This window comes from Syngnathus floridae, chromosome 5, assembly GCF_059516105.1.
Source record: "Syngnathus floridae isolate MCC-2025c chromosome 5, RoL_Sflo_1.0, whole genome shotgun sequence".
Classification (NCBI taxonomy): Eukaryota; Metazoa; Chordata; class Actinopteri; order Syngnathiformes; family Syngnathidae; genus Syngnathus; species Syngnathus floridae.
Genome location: NC_142417.1, coordinates 6979763 through 7007363, shown reverse-complemented (window position 1 = coordinate 7007363; position 27601 = coordinate 6979763). Strand labels below are relative to the sequence as shown.

The 27601-nt window shown below is 40.5% G+C and overlaps 1 protein-coding gene across 1 annotated transcript; it reads right to left on the bottom strand.

Annotated features, from left to right (window-relative positions):
- Positions 1-1177: 1177 nt before the first annotated feature.
- On the bottom strand, positions 1178-27601 carry LOC148397822 (3',5'-cyclic-AMP phosphodiesterase 4D-like). The gene is made up of 4 exons (XM_088377359.1): positions 27360-27601; positions 20521-20563; positions 15601-15705; positions 1178-1420 (listed from the first exon to the last, which is right to left on the bottom strand). The coding sequence occupies exons 3-4, from the start codon at positions 15643-15645 to the stop codon at positions 1178-1180; spliced, it is 288 nt and encodes a 95-aa protein (XP_088233485.1). The 5' UTR covers positions 15646-15705; positions 20521-20563; positions 27360-27601.

The following is a 27601-nucleotide window of genomic DNA, read 5'->3' as shown; positions in this document are numbered from 1 at the left end:
TATTTGGAACAGAACTTTGAGAGACGTGTGTATGTTGATAACGTGACAGATGCGCACTTGTCTGTAGCGACTGTAGAATCAACCATCCGAGTCAGAGAAGACCTTGGACTATCTATCTTGGTAAACAGAGCAATTGCGCTCGAGCGTAAAAACTTGATTTTGTGTCGATGCATGCCTCATTCATATTTACGCTATGCCGTACACCAGGTAGGGCAACAATCTAGAGCCCTTGTTTCTCCTTGACGGACTTCCACTGACAGATGAATTTGACCATGGAATGAACTCCTGCCACTATTTCAGCCTGCTACGTGATTGAAATGCCGTCTTTGGCTGTCGAATGCGGGAGGAAGGATTTGTTTGTCTCTCAAGAATCACATAGGGCAAACATACACCGGTACAGTCTCTTATTCGGAGTGGGCGACTTTTTTGCCACATTTATCACAAGGTTGTTTTCTTCAAGTGGAGACAGACTAATAAGCTCTCTGTAAAGGATTGCTTGAGATTTATTTTTATATTATCATTATTTTTAATGTTGTAGGGGTCAGTGGATGGATGGATGGATGGATGGATGGATGGATGGATGGATGGATGGATGGATGGATGGATGGATGGATGGATGGATGGATGGATGGATGGATGGATGGATGGATGGATGGATGGATGGATGGATGGATGGATGGATGGATGGATGGATGGATAGATGGATGGATGGATGGATGGATGGACGAACATGTTTTGTCGTGTGAGAAAAGGCCAGCAAATCCGCAGTGTTCTATTCTGCACTGCCCAATATGAAAAGATGTGTTGCTTTACATTCCATTTGGCAAAACGCTGTTATTAGCTGGATGGAGGCATGTTTCAGAAAAGTGACACATTCATCTATTAAGTATGATGACTCACAGCAGCTGGCAGTTAGTCATTTTAAAGAAAATTGCAAGTTATGAGGCAATTACATATGCAGGATGAATGACCAAAGCATACGCCAGAATAAATTCAGAACCTCAGTCTGAAGGGACTGGAATGAACATCTTAATCCTCATTATCATTTGAAAACGGATTAAAGTGATTAAAGACCTTAACCATTTTTTAAAATCACATTAGTTTGACAACATTTCTGCATCAATATGTACCCTCAAAGGTTCTTGTTAGATATAAATGAAAAAGCCTCGATGTGCTCCTACCTGCTGGTGTCAGCGGAAGTGATGGCAATGAGAGGCGGCGTACGAAGTGGGAGACTGTTGGGCCGGGGAGGAACGGTGACCGGATCGGCTTCCGCTTTGCGTTCAAAGTACGCCTGCTCGGCCTGTCTGAAGGCCAGAGGTGGCAGTTGCACCGTTCGGCAAGACAGCCGCCGCACCAGGAAGGGCTCCATGCAGGTGACAGGACCCAGCTCTGGGGAGTCCGTCGAATCGTCAGACACCTGAGGAACCAGGGAAGAACATATTGGAGTAACCATGTTGTGAGGGCAAAAAAAAGGTAAATTCTGAAAGACCACACGGCGAGAATGAGCCAGATCAAATTGACAATTAATCCAACAATCGTTCCCTCTGCAACTTGCTAATGATAACTGTCACTTTGCATAACAGAAATATCCAGAACCGTTTGAAATTATCCACATCAAAGCACATTTAACGTTTGTTGACATACAAGCACGAGCACACGTCAAAGTTGTGCCAGAAAATAATCTAGGAGGTCATTTCTTCCACCACTTGTTCATGAGAACTGTCAACGCACATCACAGAAATAAACAGAACGGCTTGAAATAATCCACAACATCAAAGTTGATGGTGTGCAATGTACTCCTGACTAATTATGCGGATGTCGATGTATTGTGAGGTCATCGCTCATGTGGCTACCGAGGAGTTGCAAAGTTTTCACCATCTCCACCTGAGTCCCACTGATGGCAAACAGTACAAGATGCATTTTGCCTTGGGTCAATAATCATCTCTTTCTTCTTTACACCATTGGAGGAGAGATTATTTTGATTGCACCAGAACACCAGCTGAGCTATCTCGTTCCTGTAGGCTGTCTCGTCTCCACCGGTGATCGAGCAAGTCGTGTCGTGAGCAAACTTGATGATAATGATGTCATAAATTCATTTAATGTCATACTAATACAAAAGTTGGATTACCGCTGTTTTGTTTAAGACATCCATGCCATTTATGCATTGTGACTGGGATGGTGAATGAGCTAAGTAAGACAAAGAATTGCAGAAATGCATCTCAAGATGACAAAAAGAGTTTCTGCTCAGAGGGAGACAGTTCTGTGCAAAAAGACAAAAGATTATAGATTCAATATAAAATAAAATATAAATAAATAAAAACTATTGAAACCACAAAATGGCTCAACTCATAAAGGCTTAATGTCAGACCCTGCCACCATCTTTGTTTTTGCCCGAGGCGGCTATATAGTCTCTGCCGTAGCTGGAGTGGATCCGAACAGCAAAATATAAAATATTTTTCCTTCACCATTTACAATTCATTTCTATGAATGGAATTGTCTTAACCGAGCCATCCTGAAAAGAAAAAAAAATCACGTCAACCAGAGAAACAAATGTTTCACTCCCCTAAAGGAGCAAAACCCATGACCCGCAACATGACTCAGTTATGCAAAGCTTCTGCTGCTATTTTTAATATCCATACGCTTGTGTGGCTTTGAGTCACACCAAGGTGGATTGCATTTATTGCAAATAATCGCGTGATTTCCTCTGAGGTTACACCTTAGACGCTAAGGTAACTCGGTAGGAGCACATTAAAGTGACTGATGCAGCATAAAATGAACAGATTATTTAAATAATCGCCATACCGTAAAAGCTGGCGCAATGCTGAGCAACTCGGAGGCTCTCTCCATTATAGTCAAAACAAATGACTCATTTCTTTCAGTCTGTGATGGACTGAACTCCAGAGTGAGTTGCTTTCTTTCTTCCAATCCTTATTGAACACAATAAACCCAAGGCTCAGATGGCTGGAAATGGACTAGAGGGAGTTCAATTTAATGTCTTCTATTGTTTGTTTTGTTTGGGTTTCCTTTGGTAAAGTGTCCGTAGGGAAGGTAGAAAGGTAATCAGTTATTTGCCTATTGAGCGCTCGCAGGAGTATCCTTGATTCAGGCCACACTTGAATACACAGGTACAAATGCACAGGCTGGAACAGCATGATAAACTGAGGGAGATATGGTGCCCATTTATCTTGCAGCAAACCGCCCAGAGTTTTCATTTGTTGTGCATGAATAAGAAAACTTGTCCCGTGAAGTGAGGCTCAGACGTCAGCACGGATATCCCGCGCGGCTCTTTTCCAGGTGATAGTTCCACACCATTTGTACAAGCAGCGCCGCGCCCCTCACTAAAAATAGACACATTAAAAACCACGGATTGAGATAGACCATTTAAACAACCTGCTTTACGACAAAAAGGTCAAGGTTGGATTAGCCTGACACGGTTTATTTGCTGTTGGGTCCCTATTCATACCTTATCTTCTACAGGTTCCAGTAAGTACCGCAAAGCACTCTTCTGTTGGAGCGAGAATATTTGACTAAGCAATTATACAAATATTGTGAGACGGCAATCTGTTTAACTAAAAAGCCACAGAAAATTAAAACAATCCACCCCGTTAAGCTTTAGACTGACAGAATAGCAATTGCTTAAAACCCTAATTTGTGTTCCTTGAGGAAGTACCGCTTTAATTGTCACTGAAGCAAAGACTACAAGCTTGTAAACAACGCCTGAAGAGATTAGCGTAGAAGCCGAATTAGCGGCATTACTAAGAACTCAGAGGCCTCTTCTCAAATATTATATGAATTAAGTTTTTCCTCTGGCTCGCATTGGAATCAGGGGCAGGTTGAGACTTCAGTTGACAGGCGGTAGAAGGAATGATTGGCGTATCTGGAGCAGTTATATGTCGACCTGGTGAATTTCTGTCAGGAAAATGCAATCCTAGAACCCCCAATGTGTCTTAACAACAACATTAAATTGACAGGGGGGTAACCCCCTGCCAGCGGACCTCCGTATCTCATTGCGCCACATCATCCACGCGCACAGCATCAGTCCATCCGTTTTGTATATTGAATATCCTGTCAAGGGTTGCAGTGAGATGTAGATTATCATCGATCTGTGACCCCATCTCATGTACTTAATTTTATCTTTAATTATTATCAAAAAACCTGTAGGGTATTTTGTTGCAGAAAGCATTGACCATCAATCATGAACGGATTATTTGACGCTGGTGTTTACAACTTTTCAACATAAACAAGCCATGGACGAAAGTCGGGAGTGAAATGAGGCTGAATTCAAAACTTGCTAGTTCCAACTTCGTTTATAGGACTGTTTTTAACATTAGCATTCACAGATCAGTAAAAACTCAAATGCAGTCTACTTAATTAGTTTTGAAAGCCAACACCTTTTTGAAACGCGCTCTATCCCGACAGCTCAACAACAAATTGAACACCAACCATCAATTTGACAACACTGCAGGCAGTGATTTGAAGATTACGTAAACAAACCATACAGAAGTTGCATATTAAAAAGTTAAGAAAAGCACTGGTAGGCTCATCACAGGATTAGTAAAGGTTCCGGATTTTCATCGACTGTATGCATGGCCTGGGCCAGCGTAATCAAATGAGTCTGCGGATTAGCGTGAAGCTCTGTAGCGTGAACATCAACACACTGTACATCTTTATCAGTCCAGGTAACGCCTCACCGAGCACGAACTCGCATGCCCGCGTGCATCCATCAAAGTGTCAATCGTCATTGTAGAAGCCATTGAGCTGCCATTTCCACATAATTAGGTGCATTACGCTCAGCGCCACAGACTGCGACTTGTCATTGTGGGGCACAAAGGGGCAGATTTGATTAACCTCACTATTTAAGACGATCCAAGGTAAAATGATTAATCTCATCATCCAATGAGGAAAACGAATAACCGTTAACACCGTAATGTGACGAGAAAAGACAAGATGCTGCAATCATATTGTTTGTATGAGTTTAACCTTTGCAGTCTTTGGGTCTAACTCGCTTGTGCAAGGCTTCAGTGGCTGATTTATTGAGATCTGAAAAAACAAGCGCAAATTAGCACACGAGCGCTAAGAGACTATTCCCACAACGTTCTACGATTTACAAAATAAAATGTGCCGTGTTTGGCAGATGCAATCCTTGTTGAGGCGAGTTTGTAGTGTCGGGGAGATTCCACACATCTGTTTGCCAACATGGAATCAAGTTTGCTGTTTTTGCTCATGCAAACCTTTCGCCACCAAATGTCTGAAGAGACACTTCATGATAAGTGGGATCAGTTTAAGGTTAATGAGCCGACAGTGACTCTTCTGCATTTGATGTGCCATTCAGACGGCGCCGAAATCATCTTATTTGAAATGTGGAAGGTCAAACTTGCTACTCCGCTTACCATCTTCTGCCTTTGAGTTAACAACTTGACTCTTTAAAAAATATGATTTCATATGTAGATGGGGAAAAAACGGAGGCTTCTTTTATTTATTTATTTTTTAAGATTAATGGCAGTAATCACGTTATACCTCTGTGTTTTTAAATGGCGCTGTGCTCAGCAGTGTTAGCATCCCCGGTGCTCGATGCTGCTGATGTTAGGAGGTGGCAGAAGTATTTGAGTATCCAGTTCAACTTCAAGACCACACAAAAATCCAATCGCACTCACAAAAAAAAAAAAAAAATGACAAAAAGATATAGCATGACACACGTGTGGAGTTAATCTTTGAGATGAGAGCTTCGGTCCGACTGTTCACAATTGCAGCACCTTCTCTCGGCCACTTCCGTTTTCCACAGGGGACTTGTTCTTGTTAATATCTTATTACGTTTTCGTTGATGCAAGCAGATCCCGGCCTAGACTGAAGTCCGCAGTTAAATTTGTCAACAATAGAACCGCGGGGAGCAAGTAAAACAGGAAAAAAAAAATTGTTACAAGCAACGAGAAATTTTGGAGCCACTTCAGAGGCGAGATAGCGACCCGTGACAGTTCATTGGATAAAACCGGTGATATTAAAAAACACAGTGGTCAGAGAAAGTCGAGTCAGCGGATACATTCACGAAAAGCCCATGTTAACATTAATAAATTATAGTGGATTATTGATTTAGTGAGGAAGAAATACAAAGAATATAATGTAAAAGAAGCTATTGCTTGGGGGCCCTTATTTGACGCTGAAGGTGTAGCAACATCTCACGCCAGCAGCCTTGAGAGTTAAAGCTTGCCTCCCGCCTAAAGAACAAGTCCAGAATCATTTGCTGGTTTCACGGGACCTGTGTTTGGGGTTTTGGCGGCTGCGGGAGAGCAAAATAAATCAATGCAAGCAAGCTCCTGTTCCCTCTTTGCACAACTCTGGGAAGCTGAACATAAACTCCAAAGGAAATCTGGTTTTACTTTTTGATTGCATGGGCCTTAAAAATACACATTCACAATATATACTTGATTTGAAGAGATATCCTCGCTGTGGTGCAGAATCTAAATAATTTTATATCAATGCGGCGCACGCTATAGATTTTTCTCAACATCCTCAGTTCCCTATTCAACATCTGGCACAATTTCCCAATTCCAATCAGGCAGTATCATGGGAGCAATTAATGGTTTTCCAGATACATTTTGTTTCATACATAATTTATGAATTAATTCAGATCAATTAGATGGCTTCATTAGCAAAGAGGAAGTCATTTCTTCAGGGTTTTTTTTTTTTCGCATTATTTCTGTTGTCCTGAGTACTCAGGTGACTACAAATGTGGCCTGTGTGGGGTTTTTACTTTTGCACAAGATTATGGTGTACTTAGCATGGTGGGACAATTGTTTACGATTGTGGCATGTGCGGGCGGGACAAATGCTTCTTCTAAAAACAAAAGTTCAGAGGCATTGTTATGAAAAAATATCAAAACATCGAACTCACAAATGAGCATAAAAAGAACATTTTGTAGTTTAATAATCTCTAGTTTTGACAATACCTGAAAATTCTCTAGGTGTAATTATTGAGTAAAACTCTTAAAATACACTAACTGCAAAGTAGATGACATTTTGAACAGTTTGAACATGGCACAAAAAATTCAAGAGTAAGACAAATAGGGAAATGCGTGTTGTGTGACAGTGCACATATTAAGCACATGTGAAGCTGCATAGAATTATTAGATAGTTATATTATTATAATGACATTGGATATCAAAATTTGCACATTGCAAGGTTTCACTCCTATTGAATTTAGTGTGTTATGTAATCCGCTGCAACATTATGCGCATCTTGAACATGACTATTGTGCTTTGCTGTTTATCCCATCAGCACCATCTGTCCCAAGTGTTGCAATCTTTCTTGAATTTAGTAAGGCCTGAGTTCCTCTTTAGGTTTCAGGCTGCGAGCTCCCCGAAGGCGCAGCAATAAATATGAGAGTTCGCCATCATCACCGGGAGCCACAAGGTATCCCGCGAACAGTATGCCCACAAAAAGTGCAACTTTTCATCAGCAGTGCCATCATCCATCTCCACACTATGATTTTCGCAATCAACTCTATCGGAGAGTGAATCTGAAATGACTGTTGAGCAAAGGTGAGGCGAGGGAAAGAAGTTAAAAAGGGGAAGGGCGGAGGAGATGAATAAGAGAGATTACGATTGGAGAAGTTCTCAATCACCAGCTTACAACAGAGGGAAAAAAAAAGCTCTTTAACATTTCCATTTTTCTGCCAGCAGTCTCGCTTGCGGAACAATGTTCTTGAAACACACTTGCAAGTGAGCTTTCGTCTACGGTTTATTGATAGCTGGTGAAGAGGTGAAGCCTGGTGATTCTCGTAAAGAGCGATATGAATCTTCCTCGTGATTTGGTCATTTTCAATACACAGTGGCGGAAAATGACAAACACATTTCATACGGTAGATTTTAAAAGGTATCTGAGCATATTTTTATTTCCTAAATTTGAAGAACTTACAACTTTGTCAAAATATTAGTTTTTTTTCCAAGCTGCAGATTCAGAGGAGCCTGATGTTGTGGCCCACCAGAATAATTTGCAGCAAATAAGAAAAATATAAAGCTATGGTGTATTTTTTTTAAATTGTTATCAGGAGGGGTTTTTTTACCTATTTTTTCTGATGGAGTTGAATTGGTATGCTTTTACAGGAGTATTTTTCTCTTAGTATGCTTTGACTTCGAGACAGACTGTGAGTACTTGTGCTTCCTACGCGCACATGCACACACACACACGCACATATGGGCTTATCACTTGAGTAAAAGGAGAGGTTTATCTGCTGCACCCTGGAATTTACAGCCATGTGTGTATTTTTATTTATTTTTTTCTTAACAGCTTGATCTGCTGTCTCACCTGGCTCAGAATCCCGGAGGCAGTAAAAATTAACTCATCTATCTGTGTGTAGAGGTCACATTTTTCGCAACACATTGCAAGGTGGGGAAGGTGATTAGTGGCAGTGTTTGAAATTCTTCTCTAAAAGTCAGTCGTCGAATTTGATTTTATTACTGTTTATTTTGTTGACAATTAGATGCTATTGCCGACAGAGGCTGTGCCACTATTAGTCATCCGCAGAGAAATGCATCCCTCTCCCCCACTTAGGAGAAATAAACGCCTGCCTTTTCCCACTTAGGGTAATAAATGACTCTTTAAAAATCAGGGAGAAAAAAGAATGTGCTCAGTTCATATATTGCATTGCTCGCACACAGATAATAACTGAGAGGTTAATTAAACTGGGAATTCTTACCGGATGTTGAAAACAAGTAAAGTATTGAACTTGATCCGATTGTTTATGTTAACATGATCGAAAATATCGTGAGTTTCACACAAGTATTTTCCGACTACGATTAGCACATGCTTACACGTGCACCTAAATGTTCGTGATGTTTTCATACATTATGCAACGGTAATGGAACGCTTGCACCTGTTTCTTGGGCCATTATTTTTATGTCATTATTTTGGTACTTAAACTTTTTTCAGGGACTCAGATGGCATTGGTATTTGCACTTTTAATGTTTATACACACTGCCTTATACAATAAAGAAAATCGATTCAAATTCAAGTAGATGCTGACGTGTGATCACTCTACAATATTGTTTTTGCCAATGTTCATGCTTTATTTAGTTTTGTTTTTAAACACCAATTTAATTCATTTCAGTATTTATATATAATTCTAAAAATGCTTCCTCATTTTTGCTGCTTCCCCTTATGTGACCCAAGTAAATAAATGCCCCCAGGATACGCTATGGCATGAAAGAATGTGGCTAACTCTTACTTGTTCATTCAGTAGGAGAATAACTTGAGTCTATTCAGTCAGCTTTTTTTTCATATGTTCATAAACCATAAAATCCCAGAAAAACAAAATTTTCTCTTGTACGGCATTCAAGAAATATTTTGCGATTGGGCAGAAATTTTAAGTGTGACGTTTTGGGAATAGTGAGCTGTCAAATGTAAAGTTTGGAGGATTAGCCCGGTTGATGATGTAGAACAAACACCTCGAAAACGCATAGTGGAAGGAATACAAAGAAATGGCGAATAATTCGCTCAAAGTGGAAGCAAGAGCGGCACATGGAAACCCATTTTGCGAGTTGTCCATCCATTTCCCGCAGCTTATCTAGTTCAGGGTGAAAGGTGAGCTGGAGCTTTTTTCCTGAGATGGTGGGGTCAAGGTAGGGCAACGAATGCACATTTTCTGTAATTTTGTACCAAAAGTCAATGTCAAAGAATAGAACGAAAGAAAGAACATCCTACTTGCAGTTTATTCCGTCTTCGCACCGAAAGGCATCGATTTTATATTTGCTTTGTACTGGGAAGGAAATTCACTGTGTCAGCCATGACTTGAAAGCGACTAAACTTTGACATCAACGGGAAGGTGGCTTCATCCTACCGTGAAATCTCCATAACGACCTTCCCGAGAAGAGTTCGCACATCACTCTTCATACATCGGGCCTACATTCTCGCTGAGCGTGCTGCCAAACACCTGCGAGATTAATCACACTTTAAATGCGCTCAACAGGCTGTGAAATGAGAATGTTTGGGCGGCTGCTGATGTTTTCCTTTTAGACTGGGTTTAAAGAATAAAGAAATAAAGAAATAGTGGGCTCGCTTACCTCTCCAACATCAGGCCGAGCGAGCAGACAAACAGACCCAATTTTCGGGAACAGATAGCTAAAACAAATGAGTTTTGGCAGGCTTAAGGCAAAAGACACATATAAATGAAGCTGGCTACTAATTTATTTAATTGTTTCAAATAAGCAGTGGATTGCTCACCACCTCTATGAATAAATAAAGCAGGTAGATAAGCAGTGGCCCAAAAACAAATAAATAGTCCTGGCCAATCACTGATAGCGAGGACCCTGAGAGCTCTGTTACTTCTACTCGGGGCAAAATGTTTTGGTGAATTGCCGTATTTCCTCAAATAACATCCTCCTATTTTCACTCCATTGTTCCATATCATGAGGACATAAAGATGACGGTCTGGGTGACAAACTCAAGGCCCAGGGGCTAGATACGGCCCGTCACATCATTTTATGTGGCCCGCGAAGACAAACTGTGCATCGACTTGTGTCGATATTAAAATTGCAAATTGTCTGCACCTTTAAAAACTACAGATATTGCTAGCAATTTTTATTCATCTTTTTAAAATATTAGAACAGTTTTTCTAAGCTCTGATTTCAACGCTAGTTCTTCATCAGTTTGTTGTGTAGCCTATAATATAAGGCGTTGACAGTCATAACGGCACTCCGAAGGAAACGCAATGCGGCCCGCGACAAAAATGAGTTTGACATGCCTGGTCTAGATGGATGTTCTCATGACATGGCTGTAATCGGCACTATAATCATTGAGATTTAGTCGATTGTGTTGAAGGAACTGCTGAAATGTCTTGGAGCAATTGCAGTCTAATGAACATGACTTCAGCTACGGGGAGTTGAGCTACTGCCACGGAAACCTCCACAAATGGCCTAAGGCAGCAATATTGGGATTCATAAAACATGGCATGGGAATGGAAGTTCTGAACTTTCAAAGAAGGATTGTCCCATTACAAATAACAATTTGGAAGAGGGCCTTAGGGGAACAAAGAACTTTTTTCTTGACAACAATTATTAATGCTGCTGCTGCTAGCCACCAGCTGGCTTTTAAGGTAACGGGCTTATGGGGCTCCGCCTTTTGACCGGCTCGTGGCTGGTGGTCTCATCCCCAGCGTCACTTCCTCTTCTTGGGAGTTTAAATAAGGACACGTACCTGATGTGTTAATTATGACATAGGCATTTGCACAATGTTGCAGCATAAATGGGCCAAGGTATATTTATTATTTTTATGAATAACTAAATATTGTGCAATTGTGCCAGAAATCCACTAATGTGATTGAAGGCTCTCAAGATATTATATGGAAGGGGAGTGTTAGGGTTTTCTGGTTAGTTTTATCCTATGATTATGTTGGAATGTAACCTGTAATAATTAAACTCGCTTGTCCTGTCTTAACAAAAGTAGTAGAACAAAGTGCTAAGATCTTTTGAACTGATTGACTAGCTGCAGAGGAAGCAACCAAAGTGTTTTGTTCACACAACATCGTGAAGGACCCCCTGCTGTGCTTTGATCAGCCAGGGGCTTCGGCCATTTGCCCACTCTCAACCCCCACTCTGTTTCTCTTAATAAATATCCCCTCGCAGGAACAAGGGTTCAGACTTCATTCTGGAGTGAGTGAACTCTCCACCTGCAGGTGTCAAAAAGGACTTACTTGTCTCCGTGTGGTTCTTGCAAGATATTGTTTGAGTGAACAAATCTCTAACAGGGAGGGGCAACTTATGCTGGAAGCCCCAGTGCCTTATTGAGTGCCATTTTAGCTATGGCCCAAAAATTAATAAATAAATAAAATAATTGTACATTCCTACACTGCATCTACTTGAATCAGTAGCAGCTCGTAAAAATACACTTGATAACATTCCCAATTTTCCATGTTGTTTAAAAATTGTCAATTTATGGAATCAATTTCAAGTTGAGGCATAAGCATTAGAAGAAATGTCCTGCACTGATTGATTGAGCAACTAGAGCTTCAAAAATAATATTCGCAGTTTTCTAAAAAAAGAAAATGCATGTTTTTTTTCGACATAAGTCCTCAGCATACCTTATTTTGGGCACAAAGTGAACAAAATCAATATACTGACTGGGCTCCTTAAGGTCATTTCTACTCACAAGGACTCTTCACACTGTTGTTGTCACTCAGTACAACGAGATGTGTCCTGTAGAGACGCTGTAATGAATCACTGTTCACTCCTCCATTGTTCCATATCATGACTGTTTGTTTCCGGCAGCTGTTACTCTTCCATCTCTCTTATGATGTCGTCCTGCACCGATGCTGCCTAGCTCTGCTCATTTAATATCTTGTCACCCACTTCTCCTTCCCTCTGCTTCCCAGCCATCACTTGCATGTTCACTCAATGTGTTATTTTTTAATTGCATTTTCATTTGCCTTAACAAATTAAAGTCCTCATTTATTTCTGTATCCATACAGGGACTCATTTATCCATCGTTTATGGTTACCTGGCTCTGGGCCCGCTCAAGGTGCATTCAGCCCACTCTCTCGGTGCCTTCGCAGGAGTTACAGATGCATCTGTGTTGCCATGGCGATGCTGATAAGGTGACTCATGACTATTCATCAATAGCCGCGCCTGATTGCACGGGCCACCCCCAAGAGCGTCATGAGCCAGGAACGCATTCATCAAGTGCAGTCCTGCGTCCCCGTGCTACCTCTGCGGGGCTCACGACTGGGCGCCGTGTTTGCGTCCCGACTTGTCTTTGACGTCTTTAATTACCTGTCCTCTTGATGTCCCCGCCTCTTTCTTTTCCCCACCTTTACCCGCAAGCTTCACTCAGCTTGGCTTTTGAAGAGATCTTGTTATTAACCTTGCCAAATATCTTTCACATAAGCTTCTTGTTTAGCTCTAATCAAGCCATCTGGCCAATATCATTTAGTCACAGCCACTGGGTTGCTTTAAAAAGACATACTGTGATTTAAAACAGTTTTCAGGTGTCTGGAATCGCAATTTTGATCAAAAAACCATGGCAGACAAAACGTTTCTGTAGAGTTCAGAATTTATGTGTTATCTATCAATGATGATAAGAAAGCCTGTTTTCAAAAAAGCCCCTTAATCCTTCACTGCTTGACAGATGAGCCTGTATTTTTGAGGAATTATGAGCAGATTGTTTTTTCTAGCCGTTCTGTCAAAGATTCATCTTTGTCTTATCAGTTAGCAAAACTTTGACTTGAGTTATCGAGGCTCCTTTTTGAACTTTAGCATAAATTCCAGCTTGGCCTGCCTATTCTTCCTGCAAATGAGCTATTTGCATTAACTTCAGTAGCCTCTGTACTTTGTTCAGTGTTTTGACACAATGTGGAGAACTTTGTAACCGTTGACAGAACTCTTCTTCAAAAGTGGGTACGTCAGGTCAATGGCAGGCCAGTGGAGGTACTGTATCGACCCTAGCTCGTGTTTTGGGACCATCTCCGGGGTGCCTATCAATTGGACGTGCTTAGAAAATCTCCATTTTAAGAGGTCTTCTAATCAAGTGTCTGAACTCCTTTTGATTTAAAGAAGCTGTCTGCAGTTTTACTTGCTTGTCTCTGAGGCGAAGCCAAACTCCAGAAAATACTAAAACCCACTTCAGATGTTTTCCGTAGGTGACAAAAAAAATCAGTGTACGTATTCTATGAAGTTAACCAATGAAAGCATGTTTTATAAAGCCATATTAATAAATATCTCCATGGGATTTATCCACTTTATAGCAGCACAACTCAGTCGTTTAGTATTGGAGGTAAACAGCAAGACTAAAGCTAATGGCAATCACTCCACTGCAAAGGGACCCTAAAAAAATCTACCAAGCACCTGAGAAAATGTGTTATGGACCAATTCATCCAAGGTTAAACTTGACTCCAAAAGGGATGTTTGTCACAAACAATACTGCTCATCATGGAAAGAAGAAGGCAGAAGCTTGGCGTCTCAGTGGTGACAACCCCCCACCGCCCTCCTCGCTTTCCAAACCGAGTGGATCATCGTAACCCGGCTGTAATGGTCGTTTTGACATTTCAATCTCATCTTTTTGCCGTGACTCATACTTTCCCCATCATGTGAAGAACACACAACATCAATGGGAATTGCTTAAACCTTCCATTTATATTTAACATCTTATTACGCTTTTGGCCTTTACTGTACTTCCCGCCGAGAGAAAAGTGCCATCTGTGTACCCGATGCATTTGGTCTCTCGTGTCAGCCCATTTGGGAGATTTCCATCTGGGGATCGACGGCTATCGAGAAAAATCGAATTTCTTGTTCATGCCTGAAAGGAAAAGGCCAGGACCATCCGCGGCGGGTCAATGCGAGCTACAGCTCCAGTTAAACATGGCTGCTCCAACCTGTCGCCACTTATCAGGACTTCTAAGAAACGTCTATTAAATCCAGACAGCCTGCGGTGAGTGACAGATAACTCGCGCTCAGCTCTGACATCATCTGTGATGGAAACATTGTGTTTCTGGGCTGGTTTTCTGCAGGGGGCACTGAACGACATCGGCACAATGAACAGAAGCATGTCGTGTAAAATCTTGGTTAAAAACGGAAGGCTACAGGATTTTTTTTCTCCACACATGACATGGGCAAAAAATATTTTGTTTAAAAAAAAATTTTTTAAAAATGATTATTATTAAAATTAACATTTACTAAATGTAGCTGTTAACCAGGTGTTCTTTGTAGTCTGGAGTAATTAGCTATTATTTAATGCTTTATTTGTGCACAGTGAAAGTTGTGACATTTCAATAACTAGGTTAAATTCTTATATTGATTATTCTCACATACTTGCAACTGGACTCAATGTTAGCTAACTGATAAATATATATTTAAAAAAATATGCCTTTACAAATGTTATATTGTTGGGAGATAAGATTGTACAAATGGAACATCTGTCCAATTATTCGCCAAATACACCTAAGACAAATAAATGCCTCCTTTTTCCCGTGAGGAAAAAAAAAACGATTGTAACTGCAATTGATAGATGTTATTGTTCACACAAAGACATTATCTTGAACCGCTAGGAATTGGTTTGGGTTGTAAACAAGTTCTCGGCCAATAATAAAAAGTCCCAAGTCATGTGGAGATTCTGCAATTAGTGATTGCTCCACAATGTTATGCGCTGCCATTTATCGGCCGCCAAATCTGCCCTTGGTTCATGTCACACTGATCCATTATTCTTTAATATCCTTTTTTATGTGCTAAAGCAGCCTTAAGTCTGCCCTTGGTTCATGTTAGTCTGATTCATTACTTTTTAATACCTCTTTTATGTTCGAAACGCCGCTTTCACTTGACATATTGGACATTATAATACCTTGGTAACATTGTTTAATATCAGTTAAAACTCACATACAGTGTAGACACACCCTGAAACCAATATAAAGCTCTACCTGTCTGCAGTTAATTGAAAATGCTCCCCCATAAAGTAATTTAATCTAATTATAAGGCAATAACAATGATTAATTTTGTACATGTATGTACCATGCCCTTGTACATTAGCGTTATTAAAAAATATATTTTTTATTAGGTAAATAAATGAAAAATGAGTATTATAATGAGGGGCATAAAAAGTAGGTGAGCTGTGTTTTACTCACGCTGTCCCGCTGGGTGTCATCCACAGACAGGTCATTTTTTTGCATGGTGTGCGCAACCTCCGGAAACAAGGCAGGGCTCACTCACACAGTTAATCAGGAAGGGTGCTGGTGAAAACAAAGACAGAGAAGAACATAATGTGTGTGTTCAGCAAGAAGCTTGACAAGATGTTCTAATAGCATTTGTACATAAAGAATTGGAAATCACGTTAGGTTTGGTTTTTTTTTTTTGGTTCTTGTAAGTGTACCATGATGCCCTGATCTCCTTGACAACCTTGTGTGTGTGTGTATGGGTGGTGGTGGTGAGGGGGGGGGTTCATACGGGGATCCACTGGCCTATTAGAATGCATTAGGCTGTAAAAGGTAAAGGTCAATGAATTAAAAGCCAGAGTTACACAAGCCTGTTATGTTTACCTGGCCTAATAACCCCTAGCAGACACCTGCCTCCCTCTCTTTTTATTGTCTTTTCGTGACAGGACTGAACTGAATGTTCTGCACCGAGTGGAAAATGTCGTTTGCAGTCCACGAGAGATAAATCTGAAGAATTGCAAGTGGAAAGATTAATCTAATGATTGATATGTGCCCATGCACCTCAGCATCTCAGCTTTGTGATCACAACTATTGATAGAAACAAGTCAGCAAGCGACTTCATACAAACTTGGATCCATGTGAGTCTTCCTAAATAATACTTCTAGCCTCCACCGAGTTGATATTTGCATTCTCCTCCTCGCTTGCCATTTGCAACATGACCCATATTGGAGGGAACTCCTCGTTGACCCTGTCAACAGCACTGTGACGAGTGCAACCAATGAGCGGGACCTTCTCCAGTAAATAGATGCGGACTTGCGGAGTGACAGCCCGGCTTGGTAATTACTGCAGACTTGAGATAGGATGGAAGCAAAGGGGAGGAGATGCTTATCACACAAGTTATCAACAGTACTGATCTGCTTTACGAGATATGTACTTAAAAACAACGGTGTCTTACGAAGGCTTTTGGTGTAAAGAGGTTGTGTAAATATGTCATATTTCGCAATGAAAAAAAAGTAGCAATTTCTACAACAATAAAGTCTGAATATAGTAGTAATAAAGTCAATATTAAAAGATATGCATGAGAAAGAGAAAGCGAGGATAAGAGAAAAGTCCAAATGTTGTAAAATATTGTAATATTAATATTGTAAAAATAAACGTTCCAAAAATAATATCTGAATGAAGCCATGAGAATAATTAAAAAAAAGAATTGTACGATTAGATTTAAAGCTGATGTTTTAACAAGAACATTTTGAATGCGGTAATAAGTCCTAATTTTCCTAAAATAAGAGGAAAAGTGTTTTTTTTAATATTTCATAGAAAAAAAATAGCCTACCATTACTATGGTAACATCAGAAGAATGAAGTCAGACTGTTATGCCAGTAATATTGGAATATGAGGAAATGATTGCTATCAAAATAGAAAAAGAAGCTTCCATATTTTCTTGAGAGTCAAAGTTACAAAAACAAAATCGTAACAAGATGAAAAATAAGTCAATATTCAGGGAAAAAAGCTGGAATATGAGAAAAGAATATTAATTTCATGCCGCACAACCTTGTGCATCATATTTTTGCTTCACCTCAGTTTATAATGCTCAGTTTTGATGGACAATAACAAAAGTTAATTCGTTTGACGTTTATGCACTGCCTCACCCCAACATCTATTTTAAACATTATAATATCCTAAATATAAATTTGACTCCACAAGCCAGTTGCTTTGTCAATGCTTTGGTTAGAAAACGGGAACTGATCCCTGCATTTCAGTCGACACCGCTTCTCTTTGGAGCCTTCAGCGTGCCGAGAGACGCTAATGAACATCTTCTCCTGAAAGCGCTGACATTTTGCATCTGTCGGGAACTCCGGCAAACCACACTTGCATAATAAGTCTCTCACAGAAATAACTTCACTGCTCAGCTATTTCTCGCTCTCTTAATCCAAGGTGGGCACCTTTACAAAGTGACACGGTGGATTCACATTTAAAATGCCTTGGTTAATTAAAGGGCAAATCAACCTCCAAATTTTCTTTGCAATATGTTGTATGTGCCTCCACTAGTCCAAATACATTTAGATTTTTATTCCATTTGTGGAATAGGAGTTAAGCAGTAAAATTCACCCATTTTAGAGGGTGGCCATTTTGCCACTTGCTATCAACTGAAAATGACAGAGTAGCCAAGTCTTAGTTTCAGGCTGACCAGTTTTCTGAAGCTGAGCCATGATTGGTTGTAATACAACTGACTAGAAATTGCACCACAGACTCAAATTTTGCACATGTTCAAAATGTTATGGCTATAAGAAAAACTGTTTGTGCCAATTATAACTATTGGTGGGTGAATGTCTGGCAAATGTCTGCAACCATCAGACCTTGATGAAAAATCAACATTCACTACATTTGCAGACACTCACAAACCTTCGCCGCTCAGTGGGTTGCTAGCCCAAGGCCAAACAAAATATTATTGCGGAAACCTGCATTAATCACACTGCATTGAACATATCAGTCTGCTTCATTTAATAAGCTTGTTTGTTATACATTTGGCCCCAGAGCCTCCTTTTGGGATTCGGTCTTCACACGGTAGCTGTTTTCTGACGGCTAGGAAGAAGATTTCATTTTAAGAGGTTGAGGGGTGCTGCAGCAAGTGCTCATAAAATAGGAGCAGCCCCGCCGGCTGGATACGTTCAGCCACAGTGACGCTTTTATTCGAGAGGAGAATAAGGTCTGCTGCAGCAAAGTGGAGACTAGGGACGATTATTGTCATCCGAAGAGTGAAAAATGTAACTTTCTAAACAGCACAAAACTTTCTCATCATACTAACAATCCTTGAAAAATACCTTCTTGTCATTGCAAAAAATTCAGGTCAATACATCAGAAAGAAACTGAATAGAGGACGTAAATAAACAAGTGAACCGGGAATAAAAAGCGAAACCTGGATGTTACCTCTCAGAGTGTCAATCAAAAGTGAGCATGGTTATCTTTGCAAAAATCATCGCTCGTTTTCGGAACCTGTTAGATCAGGAGTGTCAAACTCATTTTTGTCGTAGTCATGGTTTCCTTCTGAGGGCCATTATGACTGTCAACCCAAAAAAATTGTATGAACGTCTCATATTATGTAAACTACACAAAAAATTAGTTTGAAATCTGAGAAAAAAAACTGTTCCACATTTTAAAAGATGAATGGTAGTAAAAATTGCTCTCTATTTTTCAAACGTGGAGACACAATTTTTATATTGACACATACAGTCGATGCACAATTTGTCTTTGCGGGCCAAATATAATTGCACTGCGGGCCACATTTAGCCCACGGACCAGATTTTGACACCCCCATGTTAGATTGTAAAACCGTACCTAATATTGTGACCGGGAGTGTGAGCTTTAGTGGGGAACTCCTCTCCTCTGTGTGCTGCTCGTGTGCGTGATGGATGATCAGTAGATGTGGAGCGTGTGCCGATAGCGCAACCGCAGGAGGTTGATTTCTGTCTGAGCTCAAAGTTAACTTGTTTCTTTAGTTTCTAAAAGGCTGCACATCCCTCGCGGGGAGCTTTTCTTTGCCTGTCAGTGAGCAAAAGGCTAGCAAGTTGTCCAAAGTGGTTTAGGTGTATGATGGATGGAAATCCAACTGCTTTGTTTGGCTTTGTTTTTGTTTTTTTGTCAATATAATTTTCAAACATGGCAGCTGAGAGCAAGTTCCAAGTTAAGTTCCACTGTAATAGTTTCATAAAATGACATTTTAGATGGTTAGCATTCGTTCAACCCTAATAGGAACAAGCTCTACAGAAAATAAAAGAATGTTTTGGATGAACTCAAAGAGCTTGGCTACAAGTCTACCCTCTGTGAATGTCATTTTGCCCCACTGATATGTCCTCTGTTGAATGTTCCGCCATCAGTAAAAGTGCAGTGACAGTTCATCACATTAACCCGGGAAAAAAAAATGTTTGGGCTACAAGGGTGCACCCGGCCAAGGAAGGTCACGGCTGTCTAACGGGGCTTCTGGATTTCAATTTTCTCTGTGAAATGTCTTTTTTTCTCTATGTCGAGGCTGCTTATTGAATAATCCCACAAAAGTAACTTAGTCTTTTATCATGGCTGTCCAATCAGGAAAAATGAGCTTGTTGATGCTTTTATTCCCTTTGAAAGCAAAGCTGCGCACTCACTATAGTAATCAAGAGGATATTTTTTTGTTCCATTTGTTAAAAAAAAAAAAAAAAATCCGTGGGCGTTCGCCCGTTGCAGTCACAAACATCCAAGCTTAGATTTTTATTTACTAGAATGGAGCACCTGTCAAAAAGAGCTTTTGCGAAGCTGCATCTGCGCAAGCATCAAGAACCTACATTCAAGTTCAGCCAATCACATCATCGATCTTGCTCATGGGTGACATTAACTTGAAATGAGGAAAGCACATCACAGTCCTGGCCGCTCAATATAATGCACTTCTGCTGACGATTATAATAAACAGAAGAAAGGAATGTGCAATTCAGGATGAGTCCATAATGCAACATCTATTTAATAGGGCTGGGCAATTAATTGATTTTTATTAATACTATTAATCACAACAATTATTTTTTTTACACAGTGTTCAAATTGTGTTCTGCTGCTCACATTACTGATTTTCAGATTCGTTATTAGCCGCTGTAATCTTTTTATTTAAGTATTATAGTAAATTATGGTGACATGTTGATTAAAATCCCCCATACTGCAAAAAACGTCTTATAAACGGTGACAGCTCAACTCGGGAATGAATGGCCTATTTCCTGTGGGATGAATGAATTCGAAATAAAAGCATAAATCACCATATAAAATTGACAATGATCTTCAAATACATTCCAATTTTGCCTAAATGTATTAGTATTACCCAAAATGAATGTCCTGGTAGGGAAGAGCAAAATAAATAAATCAATGATTTACCTCCTTGAAGCATCTAATGCAGCAGTGGCTCCTCCAAGTGGTGCTACACTCAACATGCCAGCACCAGAAAAAGAAGAAAAGATGAGTTAAAAGCTCAGTGGGATGATATTTTATTACGGGGGGACGCAGAAGAGGATCAGATCCTGGGCGGCTGGGTAAGCACGACCTTGTCCTGTCCTTTCCAGTCCTGCTGCCTCTCCCCACATAAATCAAGTACAATCAAAGCACCGAGGGCCTGTCAGCTCATGAAATGCAATCACACACACAACCGTGGAACCAACAGATGTCAGTCGGTGCAGGTGGGATTACTACTTTGTGATCGCTAACATATCAGCCTGGATTTCCATCGCCATTCATCTCTTGACATGCGACTGGGCCTTTGTCGCACCTTGAAACAATTTCACAACAATTGGACAGGGGAGATGAAATATATTTACTTGAAATGTAAATCAGCTCCCGAAACCCTTTTTATGTCTTGTCTCCCGGCGTCAAGTATGACTCATGTTCTTCATATTGTTGTTTGGTTTTTGTGCTGTGAAATTGGGTCATCACAAGGGGGAGTGGAGTGGAAAGTGTGTGAAATTAAAGTTAAGGCATTGATAAATTACTCCTCGAACAGGCTTGCACAATTTAAAATTCTACCAACGTGCCTGACATCAGTAAATGTGAGATTTCAGCTTAGTGGGAATCAATCACTGGGGACATACTATAGGGTCACCATACAACCTTTCATTTCACACAGAGTTTCACGCCCTTGGACAGGTTTGTCTTCAATTAAAAAATGTTTTTGGAATTTATACCCCAAAATAATAAGCAAAAGGAAGTGACTCATAGCCCGCACTACACATCCTCCTTATACCACAATCAGAAATGGAATGATCCTATCAAACTAACATCATCCAATATGTATCACGCCGGCTACGATTAATTTGCGGACTTGTGTTGTTGTTATGAGGAGCAAAGTGTCTGTTGATGTGTTTGCGTGCAAGTTTACAATAAAGGCCTTTTTTTTTTTTCGAGACATCCAGACATCAGGCGTGCAAACCACTATTGGGTAATCTTAATTGTTTGGAAGCGGATTAATGATGATCATGACTTACTTTTTCCAGATTTAAAGCAGCTTTGCAAGTTTTTTCCCTTCGAGGTCCGTGTGTACTGTGAAACCTGACTGTGCCAACGTGGAAGTGGATTGACTCATGGTGGTCAATTTACAATCAAGTTACCGACCTATTTTTTTATCTTATTTATTTTTTGTTTGTTTTTCCTTGCCCTTTTGGGAGCTTAAGATCAGGGGATGCTTTGAGAATAATTGTCAATTTTTGTCTATGTGAAGCCCTTTGAGACTGCTTGTGATTTAGGGCTATACAAATAAACTTGACTATCAACTGCGCCTTTACACTTTCTGCTTTAACTTGTACTACACTATCAGACCTGCAGATGTCAGCAGAGAGCTGTGGAGATTTTTCTCCCTTTCTGTTCAATCCAGACCTTAACTGGGGGTTTGAGGATGATTCACTCGCACATGTGCAGTTCACCGTACTGTAGCTTAATACGAGTTCAAGTAAGCCAAACAAATAAATGCCAATGCCTTAAGGCGCACCTCATTCGTGCATTTTCAATTTATTCAATTGCCGCTTTTGATTGAAATTGTAACAATGACTTTGCAAGCGAATAACGTCGTTTGCATATGCACAGTGTAGAAAAATTCCGCCCTTGCAAAGATAAGTGTGTCAGAGAGCTATTCGTTAAAGAAAGTATTTATTTATTGTGGATGTCTGCGGTGGCATATAACTGCGCTGCATCGTGCTGAGAATATTTTATATATTTATTTTATTTTATATGAATATTTTGTGCATTTATGTGAATAAAGTAAGTAAAATATCTGTGTTCCTCAAAAATGAAATGAGAATCACACGAGGAATGTAAAAGTAAGAATAGGTCAGCCGACAAGGAGTTTATTTTTTTTTATTTTTTTTACATGGAGTGCTTATTCATTTATATGTATTTTTTATTGTGGTTTTATCCATTGGTTAATTTATGTCTGTTATGTATTTCTTTATGTCTTATTTAGCTTATATTCATTAGTTTGTTTGTTTGTTTGTTTGTTTGTTTTGTGCGCTTTTGCATGTGCATATATTTATGTTTATCTATAGTCACATTTATTTATTAAATATATTGGATTTTTTTTTTCCTTAATATAGTCACTAATGTACTATATATATCACTGTTGTAACTTTTTCCTTTTAAAGGAGTTGAGATCCTTGGGAATTTCATTTGCAAAGGCCAGAGAGGAGAGTGACACTGTCCAAAAAAACAGTGAAAATGTCAACAGTTGTAATGGAAAAATTTTCCATGGTTCCGGAACAAAAAACAAAAGTTGTTTAACAACCTTCCGGTTGTGCGGTACTCCGCAGCACATCGTATCATTCTCACGAGATATCATAAATCCAAGCCCACCCTCTATTCCCCCGCCTTCCATTCCCAAATCCCCACAGTGTCTTTAGTGTTTTTAACCTCTTGCTTGATACTTTAGTTTTTTTGACGCAGGCAAACAAACACAATGGCAGGACGTCCAGGCGGACGAGGAGAAAGGAAAACAAAAGATGAGCACTGGGACACAGCTGCTTCTCTGCTTCCTCCACTCACTCGTTTCCCTGCGAGGTCATTCCTGATGTCCCGCGTCACACTGTGTCGTCACGCACACGCGCACGTACGCACACACGCAGTTACACACCCTCCCACACACATCCTCTATCATCATCGGCTTGCAAGTTTACACAACGTCAAACCAATTCAAGTTGTCAGACAACAACCTGGGGACCTTTAGCCACATGCCACATCCATAACCACTCATCCATGGCAGTGGAAGTCCAAAGTTTCAACTGCTGTTAGCCATGATGACCTTAATACACTTCAGATGAATCAAAGGATTAATGTCTGTTTTGCTTTTTCTTGGCTTTATGGCCACACTCATTCCATGTGTCTAGTCATTTCCTACAGCTTGTGTCCATCTGAGAGCAGAAGCCTATTCTAGCTTCTCAGTCAGTCAGTGGGCAACATAGAGACATCCATTCAAAGTTCATTTAATAGCTGTGGAGAATTCTGCATTTTCAGTGGGCCTAACTGGCATGTTTTTAGAATGTGGTAGGAAGTCGCTGGAGAAAACCAAGACTTGCAAATTCCACACAGGAAGCCTGAGGCCAAGCCAAGATCTAAATCCAGGACCTGTTGACCATTTGGCACATGTCCTTGACCCCCCCATGCAGCAAAGCAAATTGCAATATATTCAGGACTGTGTTCGACCTGGACTAAAAAAAAAAAAAATAGACCACCTGTGCTTGAGCTAATATATGATGACCTGTGAAGGTACACAGCTGCCTTTTAAGGAAGTATAGAGTGAGAACCATCCTTTATGAGTTCAAAAGTCACACAAGTCTTTAGATTTTCTTGGATGCGTGCCGCATTAATCACTGGGATGGTGACAGTATCCGCCAAGATCTGCATGCAGGGAGCGTCCTTAACATGATACATTGAGGAGATATGTTTGAAGAAAAAATAAATACAACTGAGATGTTATACAATGACCTTAAATAGCATCGGTACATGTTCGGTGTTGTTATGGGAACCAACTATTCAATTAAAATGTACTGAAACTAAAAATGTGTGTGGATACGCTGCCTCGCTAATAAAAACAAACACAGGATTATTATTACAGTCATGAATATGCTTTAATAAGCACCTTATATAATATTCCATTAAGTCTCCATTATGAAATGGCAAGAGTGGCTCAGGGAAATATGTGACATTTAACTTTGTTGGCACCAAGGCAAACCGCCCCCCATCCCTCCTCATTTTCTGCAATATTACCCCCTGAACTTTCACCTCTGCAAAGCACCACAGTGCATCCTCTCAGCATGGCTTTTAAAAAGCACTCCTTTCAGAAAGGAGGACCATCTGGAATAAACTCAAGTCAGATAAACATTTACACACATCCACGTGTTCCGGATCAAAGTGGTTGAACTGAGGGGGAGACGAGCAGACGTGACGTACACGGCTGCTTTTCATCTCCGCACATCGTTCGGAAAGTGTGGCAGATGTTGGGATGCTCACGCTCCTTTAATGCTCCAAATGGACTGAAGCAAGCAGGGCCGATGTTTTTCCCAATCAACTCGAAAGAGTAAAACTTATTCATGAACTTGACTAATGCTGTCATCACACTTTATCAAAAGTGATGTACGTAGATGAATTTGAGAAAAGGCCTGATTATTGAAGATTTTCTTGAGCTCCGGTTGCTGTACCGTATCGATTATCGGTAAATACCGTAAACACCCTGTGATGTGTTTTTTAGCCATCCAAGGAGGGTGCAATTTTATGCAGCACCCACCCTGCAGTCCACTTAAATTGACGTCAATATGCCCGGGAGCTCACATTTACGAACAATGGCAAGCGATGCAAGCCCTACGGCACTTTTATGTCAATTTTAGTTGACAGCAGGGGGCGCTGAACCAAACACAAAAAGTGATTGTAAATATTCAATAGGTTTCAAATTTATGATTGCCTGCCATATTCCAAGGAGAAGAAGGATGGGGGGGTAATCTCTCAACACACCTCACCACAGCACAATCGTTCAGAGACCTCAGACAATCCGGCTTTTGCTGACTTTGATTGCAAGGGAGGGAAAATTGTCAAATTCAGATCGATTACCGCTCTAGTATGTGTGTACCCTGTTTTAGGGTGCATCTGGCTCGTTATTAACTGAAGGCACTCTAATGAGCCACGGAAGGTGAAATACTTCCACAACCACTCGTACTGTTACGCAGTGAGTCACCATCCTGCAATCGGATCATTAAATGACGACACCAGTTGGAGGTCTGGCGAGATGTATGAAAAAAAAAAAAATTCGCTTTCAACACACTAGTGGCTGAAGTGTGAAACTTCACACATCTGTCTCGCCATCCCAGCATTTATACAGGCGTCATCAGGCTCTGTTACTACTAGGTGGAACTAGTTGGGTAGAAGAAGGCTCACTACTGGACTCATTGGAGCTAATGAGCTCTACAGGTCACTGAGTTTTCCTGCTATGTAGCATAGCTTTTGCGTTGACAAACACAAGTAAGCCTATGGTAACCATAAAGGGACAAAAATGGCTCAGCACTGGAGTAGCTGGTCCATAAAATGCTAAATAAAGGTCTACAGATTAGGCCTATGTTATTTATTGCTGTAGGAAAGTAAGCACACAAGACAGCAAGAGAGTAATGTACTTTTCCTGCTATGCATCCCCTACCCTAAGTGCTTCATATAAACAAACAACTGCTACAATGCATCATCTCGTCATTGGCCGTGATGATGTGAAAACAACAAATTGCTAAGTCAGCACGCCCCAATTGGGTCTTGCTATGCACAATAGATGCTTGACTGAGAAGTTAAAGAGTTGAGACAATATTTCCCCCACCCTCCCTCATTGCCATGTTGATAATTAAACGGTGAATTCTGTGACGTAAGGTGACGATGACGTGCAGGTGAGACAAAGGACTCATTGATTCCTTGACGTGAATGTTGGGCATGGATGACTATTTGCATGTAGCCACATCTGATCATGAGGCTCGGCGGGTGTATTTTTTTTTCTCCTAAAAACATGCAACCTAAGTTTTATTGTAGACTCTAAATCGTGCATTTTGAATTTCACTTGGGCTATTTGTTTTTCTATATAAAGATAAAATAAATAGACATTACCATTGATGTTATGGCAACGCTCGACATATAGATATAACAATTGAATTTAGGGATTTCCTGAAGTTACAAAATCTGTTGTGGCTTTTTCTTTAAGCAATATTGTATAAGACACAAGCGTAACTTTAGCATAGGTCCTCACCAAACCTCATTTTAGCCAGCATCGAAACTTTTTTCTTTTGGCCTTTTGTGACTTTGTGCAAAATAGACTAGTTGCAAGAAAAGAAAAAGAAAATGTGAACGTTAATCGTGTATAGTGCTGCTACATGTATAATGATTGGAATTACTTCCCATTTAGTTTGTTCTGCCTCTCAGCCGAAGGTGATCACTCCCACGTCACTTTGTGTTTGGCAAGAAGGAGCACCGAGTTGAGATTTAGACTGCTATATTAGCTTCCCAGCTCACTGCGCCACCTGGTTAGCTGCCATATGCTTGACACTTGTGTGTGTGTTGTTTATACATTTTGCATTAGTGTTGGGTTTCAATTTAGAATCCTGTGACAGGTTAGCCAAAACTTCCACCGGGGAAATGTGTAGCTCTGCAAAGCAAATCATCTTAACTGCATGTGGCAGTGGAACAAGGGAAAGTGTGACACATGCAAACACACCCATTCCGTACCAATGATTACAACACACATGCATGCAAGCACACACACACACACATTTACAAATGGGCAACTTTTTATGTTCCATTTCCATATGTCAGGTTTTCCAAAAGTCACAATAGGTCACTTTGCACTAATTCATGTTCTTTATCATTTGTACATGACTTTGTTATGGCAACACGTGACGTAGAATAAAAGTAGTGTAGTTTATGTTCGCCTAGTGAAGTTTATGAGAATCTGCGGCACGGTTTGGGACGCGACCCCTGAAAGTCACACCAGGGATTTTGAGGAGGAGGGGGATGAAGTCCTTGAGCTCCTCAGTCAAAGTGAGGCAATGCAGTTTGCAGCACTCTCCTCCTGCAACCTACGCATCTCTCACAGCACATTAACTCAATGAATTCTAATGTAATATACAATGTGGGGGGAAAGAAACTCTCACAGCATGAAGACTGTCTGTATTGCATTCATCATCACAGCTATTGTTATTATCCATAAAGAAACTTACATGTATTGATCCTTGTTTGGTGTCTCCCCTCTCTGGTAGTCCCAGTCAGTTAGAACCAAAACAAACATGCATGCATCATCACAACCATGCTCCCACTCCTGCTGCCTGCTCACTGTGCTCAGGCTTTCTCGTGATGGAAGGAAGGAGGGAACTCTCCTCAACGAGCTGCCAGCCGCGCGGCCTGGTGACGTCACAGTGTTTCCTGCTTCCCACCTCCACCAATGGTGCGGCTCTTACGGACG

Excerpts from the sequence above, each read along its gene's own strand:
- LOC148397822 (XM_088377359.1), bottom strand. The coding sequence starts at position 15,645 with ATGCAAAAAAATGACCTGTCTGTGGATGACACCCAGCGGGACAGC. Across the intron at positions 1,421-15,600 it reads ATGACACCCAGCGGGACAGC|GTGTCTGACGATTCGACGGA; the intron begins GTGAGTAAAACA and ends CTGGTTCCTCAG.